Source organism: Diplotaxodon limnothrissa, linkage group LG15, assembly GCF_057381915.1.
Source record: "Diplotaxodon limnothrissa isolate DT_005_m linkage group LG15, D_limnothrissa_male_GT1.1, whole genome shotgun sequence".
Taxonomy (NCBI): domain Eukaryota; kingdom Metazoa; phylum Chordata; class Actinopteri; order Cichliformes; family Cichlidae; genus Diplotaxodon; species Diplotaxodon limnothrissa.
In genome coordinates this window covers 20,615,239-20,631,882 of record NC_140610.1, presented here as the reverse complement: position 1 = coordinate 20,631,882, position 16,644 = coordinate 20,615,239, and the positions used below count along the sequence as shown (strand labels likewise).

At 41.7% G+C, this 16,644-nt stretch overlaps 1 protein-coding gene across 1 annotated transcript in view; it reads right to left on the bottom strand.

The window, feature by feature from the left end:
- man1a1 (mannosidase, alpha, class 1A, member 1) overlaps positions 1 to 1,351 on the bottom strand; it is a 172,998-nt gene extending 171,647 nt beyond the window's left edge. Inside the window, exon 1 of the mRNA XM_085373614.1 lies at positions 643 to 1,351. Coding sequence (XP_085229740.1) covers positions 643 to 1,152 — 510 coding nt within the window. The 5' untranslated portion in view covers positions 1,153 to 1,351. The remainder of the gene's footprint in view (positions 1 to 642) is intronic.
- Between the last annotated feature and the right edge of the window lie 15,293 nt (positions 1,352 to 16,644).

The window sequence follows — 16,644 nt, the reverse complement described above, 5'->3', positions numbered from 1 at the left end:
TGAAAGGATGCAAAAGGTGTGTTTTACCCCCCTCTCCCAGCCACCATCCGAGAATATACCAACTAATACCAGTTGATTCTGCACCAGCCCCTGAGACTGGGAAACTTGAAAGACAGGTAGGTCAGCCCGGAGGGGGGCAGTGGATCTCGCAAGCATTCCTGATTTTCCCCCGGTGTAGTGGAAAGGCAAAACGGTATTACTAACTGCGTTCAAAAAGCTCCCTAATTAAACTGCCAAGTACACCGAAGAGCATAAAGAGATCTCTTCACGCGGAAATATGATTAGATAAACATTAACATATATCCTGTGAATTTCGGATATAAGAACCACCTCACAGTTTGTTTCGACTAACTAAAATGATTAATTGTGTACCTGCTGTTCGCCAACTCCCACCGCTCTGCGTGAAGTAAATCAGCGGTTCGGGATAACAAGACTGTCGTGGCTAAAGTTAAATTTACATTTACATTAGTTCTTTTTTTGCATTTTATGTGTGTGCCGAATAGCAGACAGGTTGTGAACAATCCCTATAACGTGTTGAGTCACGTTCTCCCATGACTCCAAACAGCCACACGCCAAGGCACATTTAAAATATTGGATTTTAGAAGGAGCTCAGCTTGACAAGAATCCTCTCCAGATCCTTACCTCCTTGATTTTAGCCCGTCTCTCCCTGGTTTCTGGGTCCTGGGGTTCTAGTCCCGTCGCCCCTGGCGGGCGGTGGTACTCTATGAAAGGTAAATTATTGCCATCCTTCGCACCTTTACCCATGCTCTCCTTTGTAACTTTCGCTTTATCAGCTAGAATGTCATTTTGTATCACGTCGGGAAGTTTTTGTAGAGTATCCTTAGCCTCTAACAGAGCCTTTTCGTGGTCTTTCTTGATTTTTGCCAGGAGCCTGTCGTCGTTTCCAGCCGAACCCGCGTCGCTGCTGTCCGGACCGGTGTGGGTGTTCGTTTCGACCGCGGAGGAATGAAAGAAAACTCCGCTGAGCAGCTTGGAGGAGTCCGGAAGGAAGAAAATTGCCCCGAAACACAGGGTTATAAAAGCGCTGAACACTAATAACAAAATAAATTTCTCTGTCAACCTGAAAGAAGTCGGGCTGGCAGACTTCCTATTCGGGGTCGCGGTAAAAGGCAGAAGAGTTGCAACTGGCATTTTCCCCTCTTCCTTTAACAACTCAAACAACACACAAAAAACGATTTCAAATGGGAGATTTAACTAGAGTCGGGCTCAGCTTCGGCTTATTCCGTTCAGAAATCCATCTCCGAGTGATACGAGCCGTGTCAGATGGAAAACAACAGCGATAAAATCTCCTGTGAAAAGTTCTGCCGTGAAGCTTGTGTCCATACCGGAGACTCGCTGCAGATAGAACGAGTCCAAAGGCTCACACAGGAAGCCACGGTAGATGGGCGTGACTGAAAGGCGCGATGACCTAATCACGTTCGTCCCTGTGAGTGGTGGGAGCTCTGATGTGGGCGTGTCCCAATAACTGCGTGGTATAAAGCCGCTGACAGCCTCGGAAACCGTCATTTCTCACTAAGCGGGGAGAGAGTTTGAGTGGAATGTAACACACGGGATTTTGAGCTTGTTACTTTCCTAAGCAATATACACAAAAGTAGGATTTATTAGACGAAATTCTCCACCATCTCTCCAAGATACAGACAAGTAGGTATGGTATTGAATGAGGAATTTTAAGAATTACCTGAAAGCATCATAAAATGCCTAAGCACCTCTCTGCACCCACCTCACTACCAACAGCAATGCATAAATGCAACACAACAATGATTAGCTAATAACATCACATACAAAAGAACAACAACAATAAAACACCAATACATTTGTACTTTTATTTCTTCAAACATGTTAACGGAGCACATTACTTGTAGTAATAGTTTATTATTGTTGTATTAGCAGTTTTGCATTACAAAGTAAAGTTAAATACTACTTTTGCCACAAGCTAAATTCCTCACTGGCTCATTTGTAAGTCTAGTCCTCTCTAACAAATGAGAAAAGCATATCATGTGACTTTCTGTCTGAACTTCAGTCATGTGATCTGTTAATTTTCACAGGTTTGGGGGGATTGAGGGTGGGCAAAACAATAGCGGCTTTAGGCCCATTAAGACAGATGATGTGGAAAAACCTTATTGACTTTTATGTTTAAAAACCCTAGAATCTCATGTTCTGCATGCCAAAGGAATATATAATCAAAGACAAACATTCATCTTCTCAAGAAAGACTGGCTGGTGTGAACCATGATAACAACCGTCACAGGGCCTTGGTGTTTCTGGTGTATGATAAGACAACAAATGAAGGAACTGCCCAAGAGTGAATGGCCTGCAAAGATCACACCAGGGGTGCAATATGTGACGAAGGTGAAAGAGCTGAAAAGGAGGCCAGGAGAAACAGGAAACACCTGCGGATATGTCTGCAACCTGCTAAAATCTTTGTTCATGTGTCAACTTTAGGACACGTGAACACCATGGGTGTTAATGGAAAGGTACCTCAAAGAAAACAACTGGTCACTAAAAAAATAGAACATGCCCCCGTGTCTTAAATGACCTTGATGCTCATCTAGAAAACATAATTCTTAGTAAAAATCCACAGTGCTTGCAGGGAAAAGGCACTACACACAAACACAAAGCTTCACAGAGGGAGCATCATGGTTTGGAGATAGTTTGTATCCCTTCTATTATTGAGGAAACAATGAATTCAAGAATACATCAAGTAATCTTTCAGGACAATACATAGCTTCGGTCCATGACTTAAAACTTAATGGAAAGACTCAGAGCACAGAGGTAAATCAGAGCAGTGGAAAGTAGTGGAAAATGAAGTCAGAGCACTGACCTTGAGATGCTCTGCCATGACCTGAATAGGGCTATTCAACCAAGACTTTCCTCCAATGTTGATGCACTAAGGCTTTTGGAGGAAGTGGTGGTCTACATTTCCTTTTGATTGTTGTGCAAGGCTTATAAGCAGCTACAGGAAACATCAGATGGTGACAGACACTATTAAAGAAGGCTGCTAACAGGAAACACAATATAAGAACAATGAAGCCACTGTAGAAGTGCTATAAACGCCAGCTGCTCTTTATGGCCATTTGAGGCTGTTCCAAAAGGGTCAGTCCTCATAGATTCCGATTTTTTCCCGTAATGTCAAAATGTTTAAAATCTGGTGAAAGAATTTTTTTTATTAGATTTATTTATTTATTTATTTTACAAATCACTTTCTTAGATTGTCAAGGCTAATGAGCTGTTTGTTAAGACATGGCCACATTTCGTTCCAGGAAATGAAGATGGTTGTCATTATAAAAGCTAAAACAGAGGCTTCAGAACACAGAGTTTACTAACAAGAGGGAAATATCACAGTCACTACATCCATCTTTTATATCAGTCTATTGAGCTGACTTGTTTTTTCCAACGCGCTGCGATAGATTATTCAGCGTTGTAACAAAGACATGAAAAGTACAACCTTTTACGTGTTAATCAGTCAGATTGTTTTCTCTGTTATTGTGACCTGTGTGAATCTTTTGTAATTACCAAGTCTTCTGAACTGATCACTCATAAAACGTGGTCTGATCTTTAGAGAGTCGCAGCTATACAGAGAAAAATGCCAGACTTGTTTATGCAGAAGTGCAGCAAGTGACGCGCCTCATAATACACAGCTGACAGCCATTGAAAACCTCATATAATACATTTGTGCAGGGTACTGATTATTATTCATAGGCTTAACAAATTGGATAAAACCTCAGTCCCGCGATGCTCAAGAACATGCACACATGCATGATTGCACACATAGATTTTTACTGATGAGATCCATGATCTTTGTTAGTCCGTTTTTGAATGTGAGAGATAAATGGCAATCATTTCAATTGTCTCCACTGCATACTCGTAATGGCTTGAGGAACCAGACGGTTATAAAACATGCAATTTAACCTTAAATGGGACTGGAATTAGCTACAGCTAAGAGCATATTTTATGAAAGAGAGAACTGAAATAATCTATTTTGGATTTCTTCTCTGTTACTGATGTGTGTGCACCTGATTTCAAACTGAAAAGTTCATCTTACTTGCTGGTTGATAAAAGCTTACATTTCTGTACATATCTGACAAATTACTGTCACGCCAATAGGAATCGCAGAGCTTGAGAAGTGGAAACTGTCTGGATCGAAATCTTTGTTAGTATATACCATACTTCACCTGTGGAGAGATGGAGAGTCTAATCTGGGGATGACAGATGTTTGCTGCCATTTTGAAATTCCAATGCTGGGATGACAACTTGTCTAAATGATGACACACGTCCGTATGATTACTTTCTCTCTCCGAGATTCAAGCAGAAAATTAAATCTTAGATGAAATGCGTGACATCTCAATATTGAACTAAGACTCTCTTGTGGAAACGGTTTTGACAACTGACAGTCTTTACTCCGTCACTGCGCGAAGGTTGTCTTTAGCTTTTTCAGTCGCATTTGCATTTGTATTTTTTGATAATGTATGTATCAAAGAAACAACAGCTTCCCAGTGCTGCTGTGGTTTTCTAGGTGAGGAGGAACAAGTAATCCTTTGTTGTGAGGCTGGTTTAACTTGTAGAGAAGCGTTGGAGGATAAACCCACTTTTAAGGCTCACTCAAAGAAAAAGTCCTCTCTGTACAATCCTACGCAATTAGATCTTAAAGGTCCCTAAGAGTTATTTTAGAAATGAAGAGTTGTACTTAGTTTTTTTGTACTCATTTTCCTTTAACCCCATGGGGAAAGCTGTTCACGTCGACCTTTACATGGCAATTACAAATAGGACGAGGGGCATTTTTTTGTAGTCTGCAATATTTTTCATTTCACATCATAAACTATTGTGACAGCATGTCAACACTGGAGGCAAGCACTCTACCAAATCTACTGATGTCAGCAGTCCCGCATAATAAAAATCAAAAATAATCAGCTGCAACCCCACTCGGAGAAAGTGAGAAATCTTTTGTATACATATTTTAAGTTCATATGATATGTTCGATGCGTCTCAAAGGAGATAAACACATGAAGCCTTCAAACCAACAATAACTGCGTGTCATTCTTACTGCGCCGCAATGAATTATCGTGTTTGGTAGACATCGGTTTTGAATTTTTATGCAGGAATGAGGCCTTCGCTCCTTTATCGTGATTGATGGGAGAATGAAATTTATTTATCTAAGTCTGCAGGGGTGGAACTGAACCCTGTGAATGTTATGTTGGATCACCTGCTTTAGTGGACTGCTATCATAGAAGATAATATACTCAACAAAATTAACAGAGAAATCTATGGTACAGTATATCACCAATAGCTCATCTTAGGATTGTTGTAGCAATCATGTTTCTTTCTTTTAATTTCACATCAGGCAAAGAAATTCAGATTCCTCGAGTTGGATCTGGTCTGATGTTTTCAGGCCACTTTTTTTTCCTAACTTAAATAACAAGGTTGGGTTTCTTTAGTCAGCGTTTTCCTGAATTTATATAAGCCAGAACTTGTTTTTGTTGTTAGGGTATAAAAAGCAGCCACTTCATGGTTATATACGTGGGTGGATCCCTACAAATACGTGCAAGTAAAAGAGTGGAGTAAAAATTGCTGAAATTGTGACTAAATTCAGACATATTAATGCTGTGAAATTTTCACAGATGCAGTATAGGATCAAAGCAACCATTATAATCAACATCACTATCGTTCCAGTAGTGTTGCAGTGTCTGCTAGTATCCCAGCACACACTGCAACATCCTGTAACCAGCACATCCTTCTTGGTTCAAAGAGCAACAGACACATCTGAATTGTTATCTGTCCATCAGCTGGACCGACAAAGAGGGTGGTGTTCACACACCCAAACTTCTTTTCTTTGAAGGGGGAAGACAGGCCAGGTATCTACAAACATCAATCGAAATCAGATTACAACCCATTATTTTGTAACTTTTCTAGAGAGGTGAGCAGCACATGATCCAGGGAAGGATGGATGACTGAATGCACTGGGTTTGCCCCCACCCACTGAAACACGAGGAACACACTCCTGCAATTGCAGAGGAGATGCAGAAAACAAAGGCAGGGCCAGTGCAAGAGGACAAAGTGGTAACAATAAAAAGATAAATAGGGCTGCATAATTGTCTTCTGTTTCTCATTTTTAGACAATAACTTTAATCACTTTCTCACTCGGTGTGCACTCCAGTTCATCTCCCTACTATGGATTTCTCAAATGTACACTTTTTTTTTTTTGTTGCCTGTCCCGTTTGGATCTTTAGCCATCAGAATTGTTGTCTGAAGGGCAAGAAAGATGCCAAGCGGATCTACTTTACCAACTGAATTATCATGGCCTTGCCATATTGGTCCATTTGATTGATCTTTATTATAATTATGTATTTATTTGATTTGATTTTTGGTTGTTACAGACGGGACAGACATGACTGGGGGATAGGACAGGGAGAAAGAATGAAAGAAATAGAGGGAGAGAAAGAAAAATAGAGGGGAGAAGAGATGGTGAGAAAGGGGGGAAGAAAAAAAAGAAAAACAAACAAAACACCAGGATCACCTGTATGGAGATAAAAAAAAAAACACAGAAGAGAAAACAAACAAAAAAGAGCAACATAATAAATACAACACCATCACAATAAACTAGCTAACAGTAGATAACAGTAGATACTAAATATTACATGTTATTGTGCAGCACGCAAGATCGACAGTAGTAGTTTGTGTCTGTGAACACCTGTGTGGATCAGCACGCTTGTATTCAAAAGGTTTCTCCATGTAACGATCTGCTATGTATGCTTTTTAAAACATAATCTGCTGATTACATACTTGGTTACACTGTGAAGTTTCTTCACACCCAAACAAGGGTAACTAAAACCACATTAAAATACACTGAAATACATTTTAGTTTGTCTATCCATGAATTTCCTTAATCGCTTCTCTTATCCAGTTGCTTAAAACCCACAGTGCCCACTTTTAGTTCACAGAACTAAAAGCAACAACTAGACGTTTAAAAAAAAAAAACTGAAATAATATTTTGTGTTTGCAAAACGTGCCATAATAAAACTCAGGAAATATTCATTCATAAACATTGATTATTACAGTAGTGTATTGGAGTGTCTAAATGGTTGCGAGTCAACTGGTTTCACAGCGTGGAAGTCAGGAAGTGGATCCCAGTGCAGGAATCAGGAGACAGGACTTGAACTCAAAAAATGCTTTTAATGCTGAACTCACTTAAAGCAAAACATATGCTGAATGGGGAATTTAACTGTCATGCTCGGAGGCAATAAGACGCAGGGTTCTCAAGCACCAAACGCTTTTTATTGAATTGTAGCAGCAGTGTACGTCGCTACATCAATTTCTGGAAAACACATATACACACCGGTCTCCTAGCGACCTCTAGTGCCTGCCCTCATGGTAGCCTTACTAGGACAACATAAACAGATTTCACAACATCTCCCCCTTTAACAAAAGTACTTTAAACATAAAACAGTGTTGTCAGAACGCAGGACATCACGGGGGTAGACTACCCTCAGTCCTGATAAGGGATTATTCTGCCCTTAGAACATAGAAAGGAGATAGTCCTCAGTCTCTGAATCTGAGAGGTACTTTAATCTCCCGCCCCCTGGAAGTCACTCTCACAGGTGTGGTAGGGTGGAGAGGAGACCCCGAGACAGGGATTGGCAATGTCTGCCTTACTGGTGGTTCTTGGGAAGCAGCCGCCCCTTTAGTTGGAGTAGTCGGTGTAGCTGGAACAGTGCTCTGCTGCTGCTCCTCAGGATCAACGGTGCCTGGGACAGGCTGAAGGTGTCGTCTGTTGCCGCGAGTCACGTTCCCATTCGCCATCTCCACCAAGTAGGATCTCGGCTCCTTAGACTTACTGATGACCTTAGCTGGAGTCGTCCACCCCTTTTCCCCGTCAAGCTTCACTACAACATCCTGGCCTGGGAGAAGCTCAGGAAGTGGACGAGCTGAATGTCTGCGGTTGTAGAAGAATCTGTAAGAGTCCTTAGCTGCAGCATCTCTTTGGCACACCGTGTCCCTATTGACTGGACTGGGCAGCAATGTCTTTTCGAGTACTGGGACGGTGGTGCGGATTTGACGTCCTGTCATAAGTTGAGCTGGGCTTGCACCGGTTGCTGCAATTGGTGTAGAGCGGTAACTCATTAAGGCTAAGCAGGGGTCAGGCTGTTTGAGAATGTACTTGGCCGTTTGGACAGCTCTTTCAGCAGCTCCATTTGACTGGGGGTAATGACGGCTCGACGTAGTGTGGGTGAAGCCATAACTCAGTTTGAAATCTTGGAACTCCGATGATGTGAACTGCATCCCATTATCACTGACCAGTTCTAACTGGATGCCCCATCTAACGAACATGTGTTTAAGCTTGTTAATGACCTGTCTGGTGGTTGTTGTAGAGAGGGAAGCAATCTCAACGTCTCTTGAAAAATAGTCAACAACGACAAGAAAGTTCTTACCCTCAAGCTCGCAAAGATCAGCTGCAATCTTTTGCCAGGGGCCATTGGGCAGAGGAGTAGTCACGAGAGGTTCCCGTCGCTGTGTAGGCTTGTGCTCTCTGCAAAAGTTGCATGACCTCACCTTATGTGTTATTTGAAGTCCAATGTTGGGCCACCACACTGTTGATCTTGCGCGCTCTCTACATTTAGTTAGTCCTTGGTGGCCTTCATGTAATTGGTCAAGGACACTGGGTCTGAGTGCTGTGGGAATTACGATGCGATCGTGGTAGAGCACTAGACCATCTGATTGTGAAAGGTGGCTTCTGGCTGCATAAAAGCCTTGCAGTGGTGAGCTCTTTGCCATTCTTGTCCACCCTTGTCTGGTGAAGATGATTGCTTTTTGAAGCTCTGGGTCCCTCTGTGTAGCTCTACGAATTTCCTCCAACTTATGTGACTTGATAGGTTTGCTTGTCACTACGTTGCTCACATATGCCTTGACCTGGCTGTCTGTCTCGGACGGGTAGCATCCGTGCAGTGGATGTCTGGAGAGTGCGTCCGCCACCACTGACTGTTTACCAGGAACATGCTCAGCAGTAACATTGAATCGCATCAGTCGCATCAGCAATCTCTGACATCTCAGTGGCGTTTTATCAAGGTCGTATGAGTTGATCAAAGGCACCAAGGGCTTATGGTCAGTACATGACCCATGCCTTGGATGTAGCGGGTAAAACGTTCGCAGGCCCAGACAGATGCTAAACATTCTTTTTCGATCTGCGAATATCTCTTCTCTGCGTCTGTGAGCATGCGAGAACAAAAGGCAACAGGCCGTAACTCCCCGTCATTGTCCTGTAACAGTGCAGCACCCAGGCCACAGCTGCTGGCGTCCGCACTGACAACTGTTGGTCGGCCTGCATCATAATAACAAAGTGCCGGTGCAGCCACGAGCATTGCTTTTGCTTTGTTGAATGCTTGCTCCTGAGGCTCGCCCCACACCCATACAGTCTCTTTTTTGAGTAGATTGGAGAGGGGGTGCAGCACCGTGGACAGGCCTGGCAGGAATTTTCCAACATATTTCCACATTCTCCATCCCTAGCTTGGACGCCACTCGAAAACGGGAGAATCTCTGCCGCCATATCGGCCACTCTGCCGGCTGTGTAAAGTCGAACGGCTCTGGAGGTCCAAATTTAGCCATTTCTTCGTGTAACTCGGCGTGAAGTCCCCACTTCTGACACCATGTCATGTTCGGAGGCAATAAGACGCAGGGTTCTCAAGCACGAACCGCTTTTTATTGAATTGTAGCAGCAGTGTACGTTGCTACATCAATTTCTGGAAAACACATATACACACCGGTCTCCTAGCGACCTCTAGTGCCTGCCCTCATGGTAGCCTTACTAGGACAACATAAACAGATTTCACAACATTAACCAACCCTGATTATAACAGAGGGCAAGAAAACACACTAGCATGTGGGAGGGCATGACAAAGGGCAGAGGGAAACTCAGACAATAAATAAACACCAGGTAATTAGGGAGATGGGAAACATTGGAGCATAGGGCACAGCTGCAACGAATCCGGAAAACTAGACACGGAAGGCGAAACTCCATACGAAGCACACAAGACACGAAACTATCAAAATAAAACGGAAACTAAACACCGAAATACAGACTCAAACATCCAAACCTGACACTACTAAATGGTATAACAAGACAGGACAAAGAGAGACCGGTCAGACATGAGGACACAACTGGGGAAACAGAAAGGGATCACAAAAGGAGATAACCAAGACACATGGACTTAGCTGGAGCATTTCATGAAATGAATATGAACAGATTACAAACAGAGGATAAAACAAATAGCATAAAGGAAAATAGCAACCTTACTAATATTACAAAATAGAGTCAAACTTAAACACCCTGGGTTCAAGACCTAGCGACCCTGCCAGCTGTTTTTTTTTACTGTTCTGAACTTCTGAAATCTTGCCCCTAATTTCTTTGAATGAAAAAAATAAAGATAAAAACAAAGCTAGAAACTAACTTAAAACTAATGCCATTAAAAAACAAAACAAACTTATGTAAAATATGAAAATATACTCTAACTGTGGCTCTGAGGCAAAGTTTGGTACAATTGGTGGAGGATGAAAGCTACTGTCCAAACTATGTTCCTTCACTTGTTTTCTTAGTGCCTCCACACACCTCATGCCATTATATAAGTATGAATCATAGCAGTTGGCACAGAGATGCTGGTGTTTTCCGTGTGGCACTGAAAGTCTCTGTGATATCAGAGGAAACTAAAGGGAACCTAAAGCCTTTAAAGTCTTTATTTCTGCTGCATGCAAAACCTGCGAAAACAAGTCGAAACGTTTATCTGTCTGTTTCAGTTACTCATTTAATCTGGATCTGGATCATCTGGATCACAGCATAAAGCGTTATAATTGAATCTTAGTCATTGTCAAATATTTGTTTAACTCTGGCTGAAGGTCACAGTTTGATCTCCAGTTTTATTTTCCTGCATAACAGCACTGTGGCTCAGGGCTGTATCTCCTCGATGTGTGTTCATTATAATTGGCAAGGAAGCTTCAAATGAGTTGGAGATTTTTTTTAAATAAACTAATATTACTAATATTGTTAGCTCAAAGTGCCCTGAGAATTCACTGTCAGCCAATTTGCTGATGTAAAATAGGCCATGCAGTCATCACCCAGCTGTTTGATGCCTCCTTCTCTCTCCCTTTCTCTCTCTCCACGGTCCAAATATAACCTCGCTCCAATCTGATTTAACCACTGTGGTCTCATCCCCGGGGCAAAATGGACTCATTTGCGTGAAGAGACAGGAAGGGAGAAACAGGAGAAAGCAGAGAAAAGGGAGTACAGAAGGTCCTGTGGAGAAGAAAAGGATGGCTTTAGAGGATGGAGGGTTATGTAGGGTGGTAGTGAATAGAAAGCGTGATGAAGAGAGGAGGGGGAAAAAAAGACACGATGTGCTCAGTGAACGAGGTCACTAATTGGGTTGAGACTTGTAGCTCCCCGGCAGTCCCTTCCCCTCGTTCCTGACAGAAGTCAAATTATTTTGAAAATTCTTTTATAAGAGCAAGAAGAATTATGTTAATTCACACGGTGACAAATACAAGCGACTGAATGACAGGGGAACATTACTGGAACGAAATAACAAGTGTCCCGAATTAAGACACTTAAGAAAGCTCAGGCCAGCATATACAGTCTCTGACGTGTGTTTCTGGTAATCTTTCATTAGATATTTCAACTGTGACAAAGTTAAGTACAGAGTGATGCTGCCAACCCTGCTCTCAACTGTGATCAGATACTTCTTTTTATTAAAAAACAGCATGTGCAGTAACACTGATTTAGATTTTCTTTTTTCTTAGTGCAAACTAGAATGCTGATTCCAGCTGAATAATCACCACGAAATACTTGAACTTTGTACGTATGTTTTTTAAAAAGGTACTGCACATCTCACCCTATGGTAACTGGAATAGGCTCCAGCCCCCTTCTTAACCCTGATGAGGACGGGTGGAAGAGTAATACCTTTATTTTTCATGGCATCGATTAAGCAAGGTGCTGTAAACATTCATACATTCATTCATACATAGTTGATGCTGCTTTCTTTCAGCTGCACAAGAAAGTGGGGAGAGAGAGTGGGGGAAGACATGCAGAATTGAAACAAGCTCATTGCAGTCTCGCATTCTCCTCTGAATTCTGATATCAACAAGGCATTTTCTTCCCTGACTGCTGCTCACTGGATATTTTTTCCCTTTCAGACCATTCCCCGTAAACCCTAGAGATGGGAAAATTTTGGTAATTTGGGAAAATCCCAGTAGATCAGCAGTTTCTGATTTACACAGACCAGCCTGTCTAGAATCAACAACCACATCCAGCTAAATCACCCTTTATGGATTCTGATGTTTGCTTTGAACTTAGCGGTTCAAAGCAAACATCAAAATGTTCATCATGTGTACATGCCTAGATCGCATTAACAAGCAGTTGAACAGATGCACCTAACAAAGTGGGCAAAGAGTAGTTATGCAGTCAGACAATTTCATTGTGTGTTGTACACTTTTTATTAGTAGTTCCACATCTGATAATGAAAATGTCAAACTAATGTCAAAGGAATCACATTTTCTCTTTCTAAGTGGATTAAGTGTCCATTGTTGGTTACTGCTGAGATGAGGTTTCTTTAACTTCTTGTTGTTCAAACATGTTCCCAGCTGTCTTCATATTTCATTTGGTGGTTGATAGGTTTGTAGCTTGAACCTATTCGCTAGAACGTTGAAGACAATATAATTACACAGCAAGCAAGACACGAAGTAGGCAAAGTTCTTCGTGTTTCTTGTGCACGGGAGAGAACCGGACAAACGCCGTTCCTTCGCTTGACCCCAGTTGCTCTCATCCGCTCCCCCGTAACACTGCTCTTTTATTGAGGTGACATGAATATGCATAGGTTCATTAACATATGACGTCTACATACAAACAAAGAGTACCTTGCCTGTGCATTGTGTAAGTGTGTGTGTGTGTGTGTGTGTGTGTGTGTGGGGTCAGAGTGTGACCCCATAAATGACTTCCCTAAACCTGCTGGTCTGGAAGTCCAGCAGTTCATCTAAACCAGGGGTGCCCAATCCCGGTCCTCGAGAGCTACTGTCCTGCAGCTTTTAGATGCATCCTTGTTCCCACACACCTGAATCAAATGAATGGCTTGTTATCAGGCCTTTGCCAAACATGATGGCATGCTGTAGAGATCAAACCATTTGATTCAGCTGTGTTGGAGTAGGGATGCATCTAAAAGCTGCAGGACGGTAGCTCTCGAGGACCGGGATTGGGCACCCCTGATCTAAACAAAAGGCACTTAGACTAAAACAGATATAGATACGTTTATCCTACCATAAAACAATAAGAGAAGGTACGACCTCTCCCATGCTCCCAGAGTGCTCTGGAATGCACACAAAGTTTTCAGACTATTAAGGATCAAACCTCTACCAATCTACAACTAATTATAAAACTCTAAGCATATATAAGTAGATATTTCTAAGCATAAATGACAATCAACAATACAAAGCCTAACAGTGGTAGCAATTTATTGTATTGAATCTGAAGACTGCATCCAGAGGATGGACATAACTTCCAAGACTAAAAAATGAAGCTAATGTGAAGCACCTTAAACCTGCACTCATTTAATGGCCAGCAGGGGGGGCAAATCTTATAGGTGCAAATAGATTGTGTAGAAGTCTATGGGAATTTGATATAACCCCCAACCTTGGCCTTTTTAATACTCTCAGATGCTAGATTTAAGTCTTCTTCGATACAAGCTGATGTTCATTTTGTACATGCTGGTCATATTTTGCAAAACAAACAAACAAAAAAAAAAACAAGCAATAAAGCAGGATAAGCTGTAGGATGGACCTACATTGTAATTAATATGTCAGCAAAGTATAAGTCCAACGCATCCCTTTAGTTCTTAATTATCTAAGACATCATGAGCCAAGTCAACCTTGGCCTATGTCTGGTGTAAAAAAGCAAAACAAAAAAAGATCAAACACCCCCTCCCCTCCAAAAACTGCTTTTGTATATGGTATAACATCTCATGAAAGCTCATCGGGTCATCATCTGGGGGTGGGTGAAGTGGGGGACTATAGCAAAACTGCAGAAAAGCTGAAGTCCATAAAACCAAAATAATGAGCTGAAAAATGGGCCCTTTCAATAGAGCCGAAAAAAAAAGAAGCTCTTTGAATTCGTGCACCTTCAAGGAGAGACTAAATATTATCAGTCAAGATCAACAAGCCCAAAAAAATAACTGCATTAAGCTTCTTAAACCGACTCTTCCTAAAGTCTGTCATATATACAAATTAAAAGGAAAACCTTGACGCGCAATCTCTCCAGTGGAGGCATCTGTATGCTGTGCAGAGCACTTTGCTGGCATGTTTTGCGCTCATTTGCCCGCTTAAAGGAAAGGGTAACTGCAAATCAATACAAAGTTTAAGTGATCGCTTTTACTCTGTGATGAAAAACTCATGTCCTGATGGGAGTGGTCTCTTCCAGCATGACAATGTCATTCAGGGGTCACTAAATGATTTGATGAGTATGAAAATGACGCACCTTATGAGCCAAAGGCCTTTGCAATGAACCCATTTGTGCAGCTAAGCAGATTTTGGACGGGTCCATTAAAAAGTGTTTTCTAGTGCCATCGAATACCAAATGAGGTCTGATCTTTTGGACAAATGTTCTTGCATTGCTCCAGAATTTTTAGAAACTTCAGGGACACAGACACTATACACTTTTATTTATTTATTCTTTTGTCAGTTGTCTGTGTACATCTCTTTAGACAAACTGTGGGAACTACCACATTAATCCTCGTGGAGCTGACGAAAACCTCAACAAGAATCTGCCCTCATATCTCAGGAAAAACAGATCGTCCTCAGTTTATGTAGGATCTTCTTTGGCTTTTGAGCAGATGCTCATTTCATGTCTGATGGACATTTTCTAGTATACAGCTCGCACAGTGTTTCCCTAAATCATACTTGACACTTGTGAAAGTAAAAGAGATGCCAACACCTTGTAAACTTGACCTATGAAATCTTTCTGAGAGCACAGGTAAAAGCAGCTTTAATCCATGATATGAGCCTTATAAACGCTCAAATAAATGTATGAATTGGCATGATGGGGGAGCTCTAGGTGATAGACAACAGTTTGAAAAAGTCAGGTGTGCTGTTAAGAGTGCACCCTTTGAACAGGTGACTCTCCAGGGAAGAGGTGAGAAAACTGCAGCTCTCCAAAACTGTTGACTGTGAACAGCAGGATGAAGTCGAGAGGTCCTTGACAATCCAACAAAATTGTTGTGGAACACGGAGTTCTGCCTGGGCTTTAGGGATCCTTCTCTCTATTTTTCTGTCATTGCTGAAATGTACTCTTTCCCAAATCTTGTCCTGGGGCTAGTTCTGAATCATTTAGCATTTGTACGCTATGACAGCAAGCATGCAAGCAAGCACATCTGCAGCAATGGCAAAAACCTGCAAAGCAAAAACCTGAGATGTGAATTCAATTTTATTTAACAGGGAGGATAATCAATTTTTGCAGTGGTGCAAGTCAAAAAACACTTCATTTAAGCCTAGTCTGCTGGAATTTTGTGAAAAATAATATGAGAATGCCGTCAACTGAAACAGATTTTTTTCTTTTTGATAAGCTGTTGATTTGGGTCTTGTTTAGCAGAAGACAAAAGGAATAAAAGACCACAACAAAGACAAATATTCAAAACTACCAGAAAAAGTGAACATTTTCTATAGTATAAAAGCAAAGAGAAGCACATTAGATCAAAAACAAGCTTTGTGTCCTTACTCATTACCACTGCCTACTGATTGTTTGGATGTTCTATCCCTAATCCTACATGGAATTTTTATGCTTTCTGTTTTTAATCGAGATAATGAAGAATGTTTTAAACTTTGAGTATAAATGATGTGACCAACAAGCTCCAGGATTCAGCTCATATAAATGAAAAAACACACTTTATTTAAATTTGGACGTCTCCCCTTCACGGTCTTCAAACACCTGCAGAGAGGAAGCATCAACTTCTGTTTGAAACTGATGGGTTATGAGCTTCGATCCACCAGTTTTCATTTGAATGAGTGTGACCAGGAATATATTTGTACTTGTTTTCCACACTCACAAAGTAGTGAACTGTGAATATGTTCCTTATTGTGAGTTTGTGTGAAGAATCTGAGGCATCAGCTCATCGAAAGAGCTTTTTTTGCCCACGCCAGCACAATCTTCACTCATCTCTCTCCCATAATGCGGCATTTACAACTTCCTAGTTCATCCACAAAGAGAGAACTTTTTCTTGTTGCTCACTGGTGTGGGGCTTAGCACTGTCACCTCATAACAAGAATATCCTGAATCCACTGATCATCTGGGCCTTTTCTGTGTGCAGTTTGCATGTTGTCCTGTGCCCGCGCTGGCTCTCTCAGGTACTCCCAGCTTCCTACCACAGTCTAAAGACAAGCATGGTATGTTAACTCATGATTCTAAATCAGCCATTAGTGTGAATGTAAGTGTGAATGGCTTTCCATCTCTATGTGTTAGCTCTGCAACAGACTGGCAGCCTGTCCATGACTGTGAATTTGATAAGGAGAAAAAAATGGATGCTTCTGTGGGCAGCATGGGGGTGTGGTGGTTAGCACTGTCACCTCACAGTAAGAAGATCATAGGTTTGAATCCACCATCTGGCCA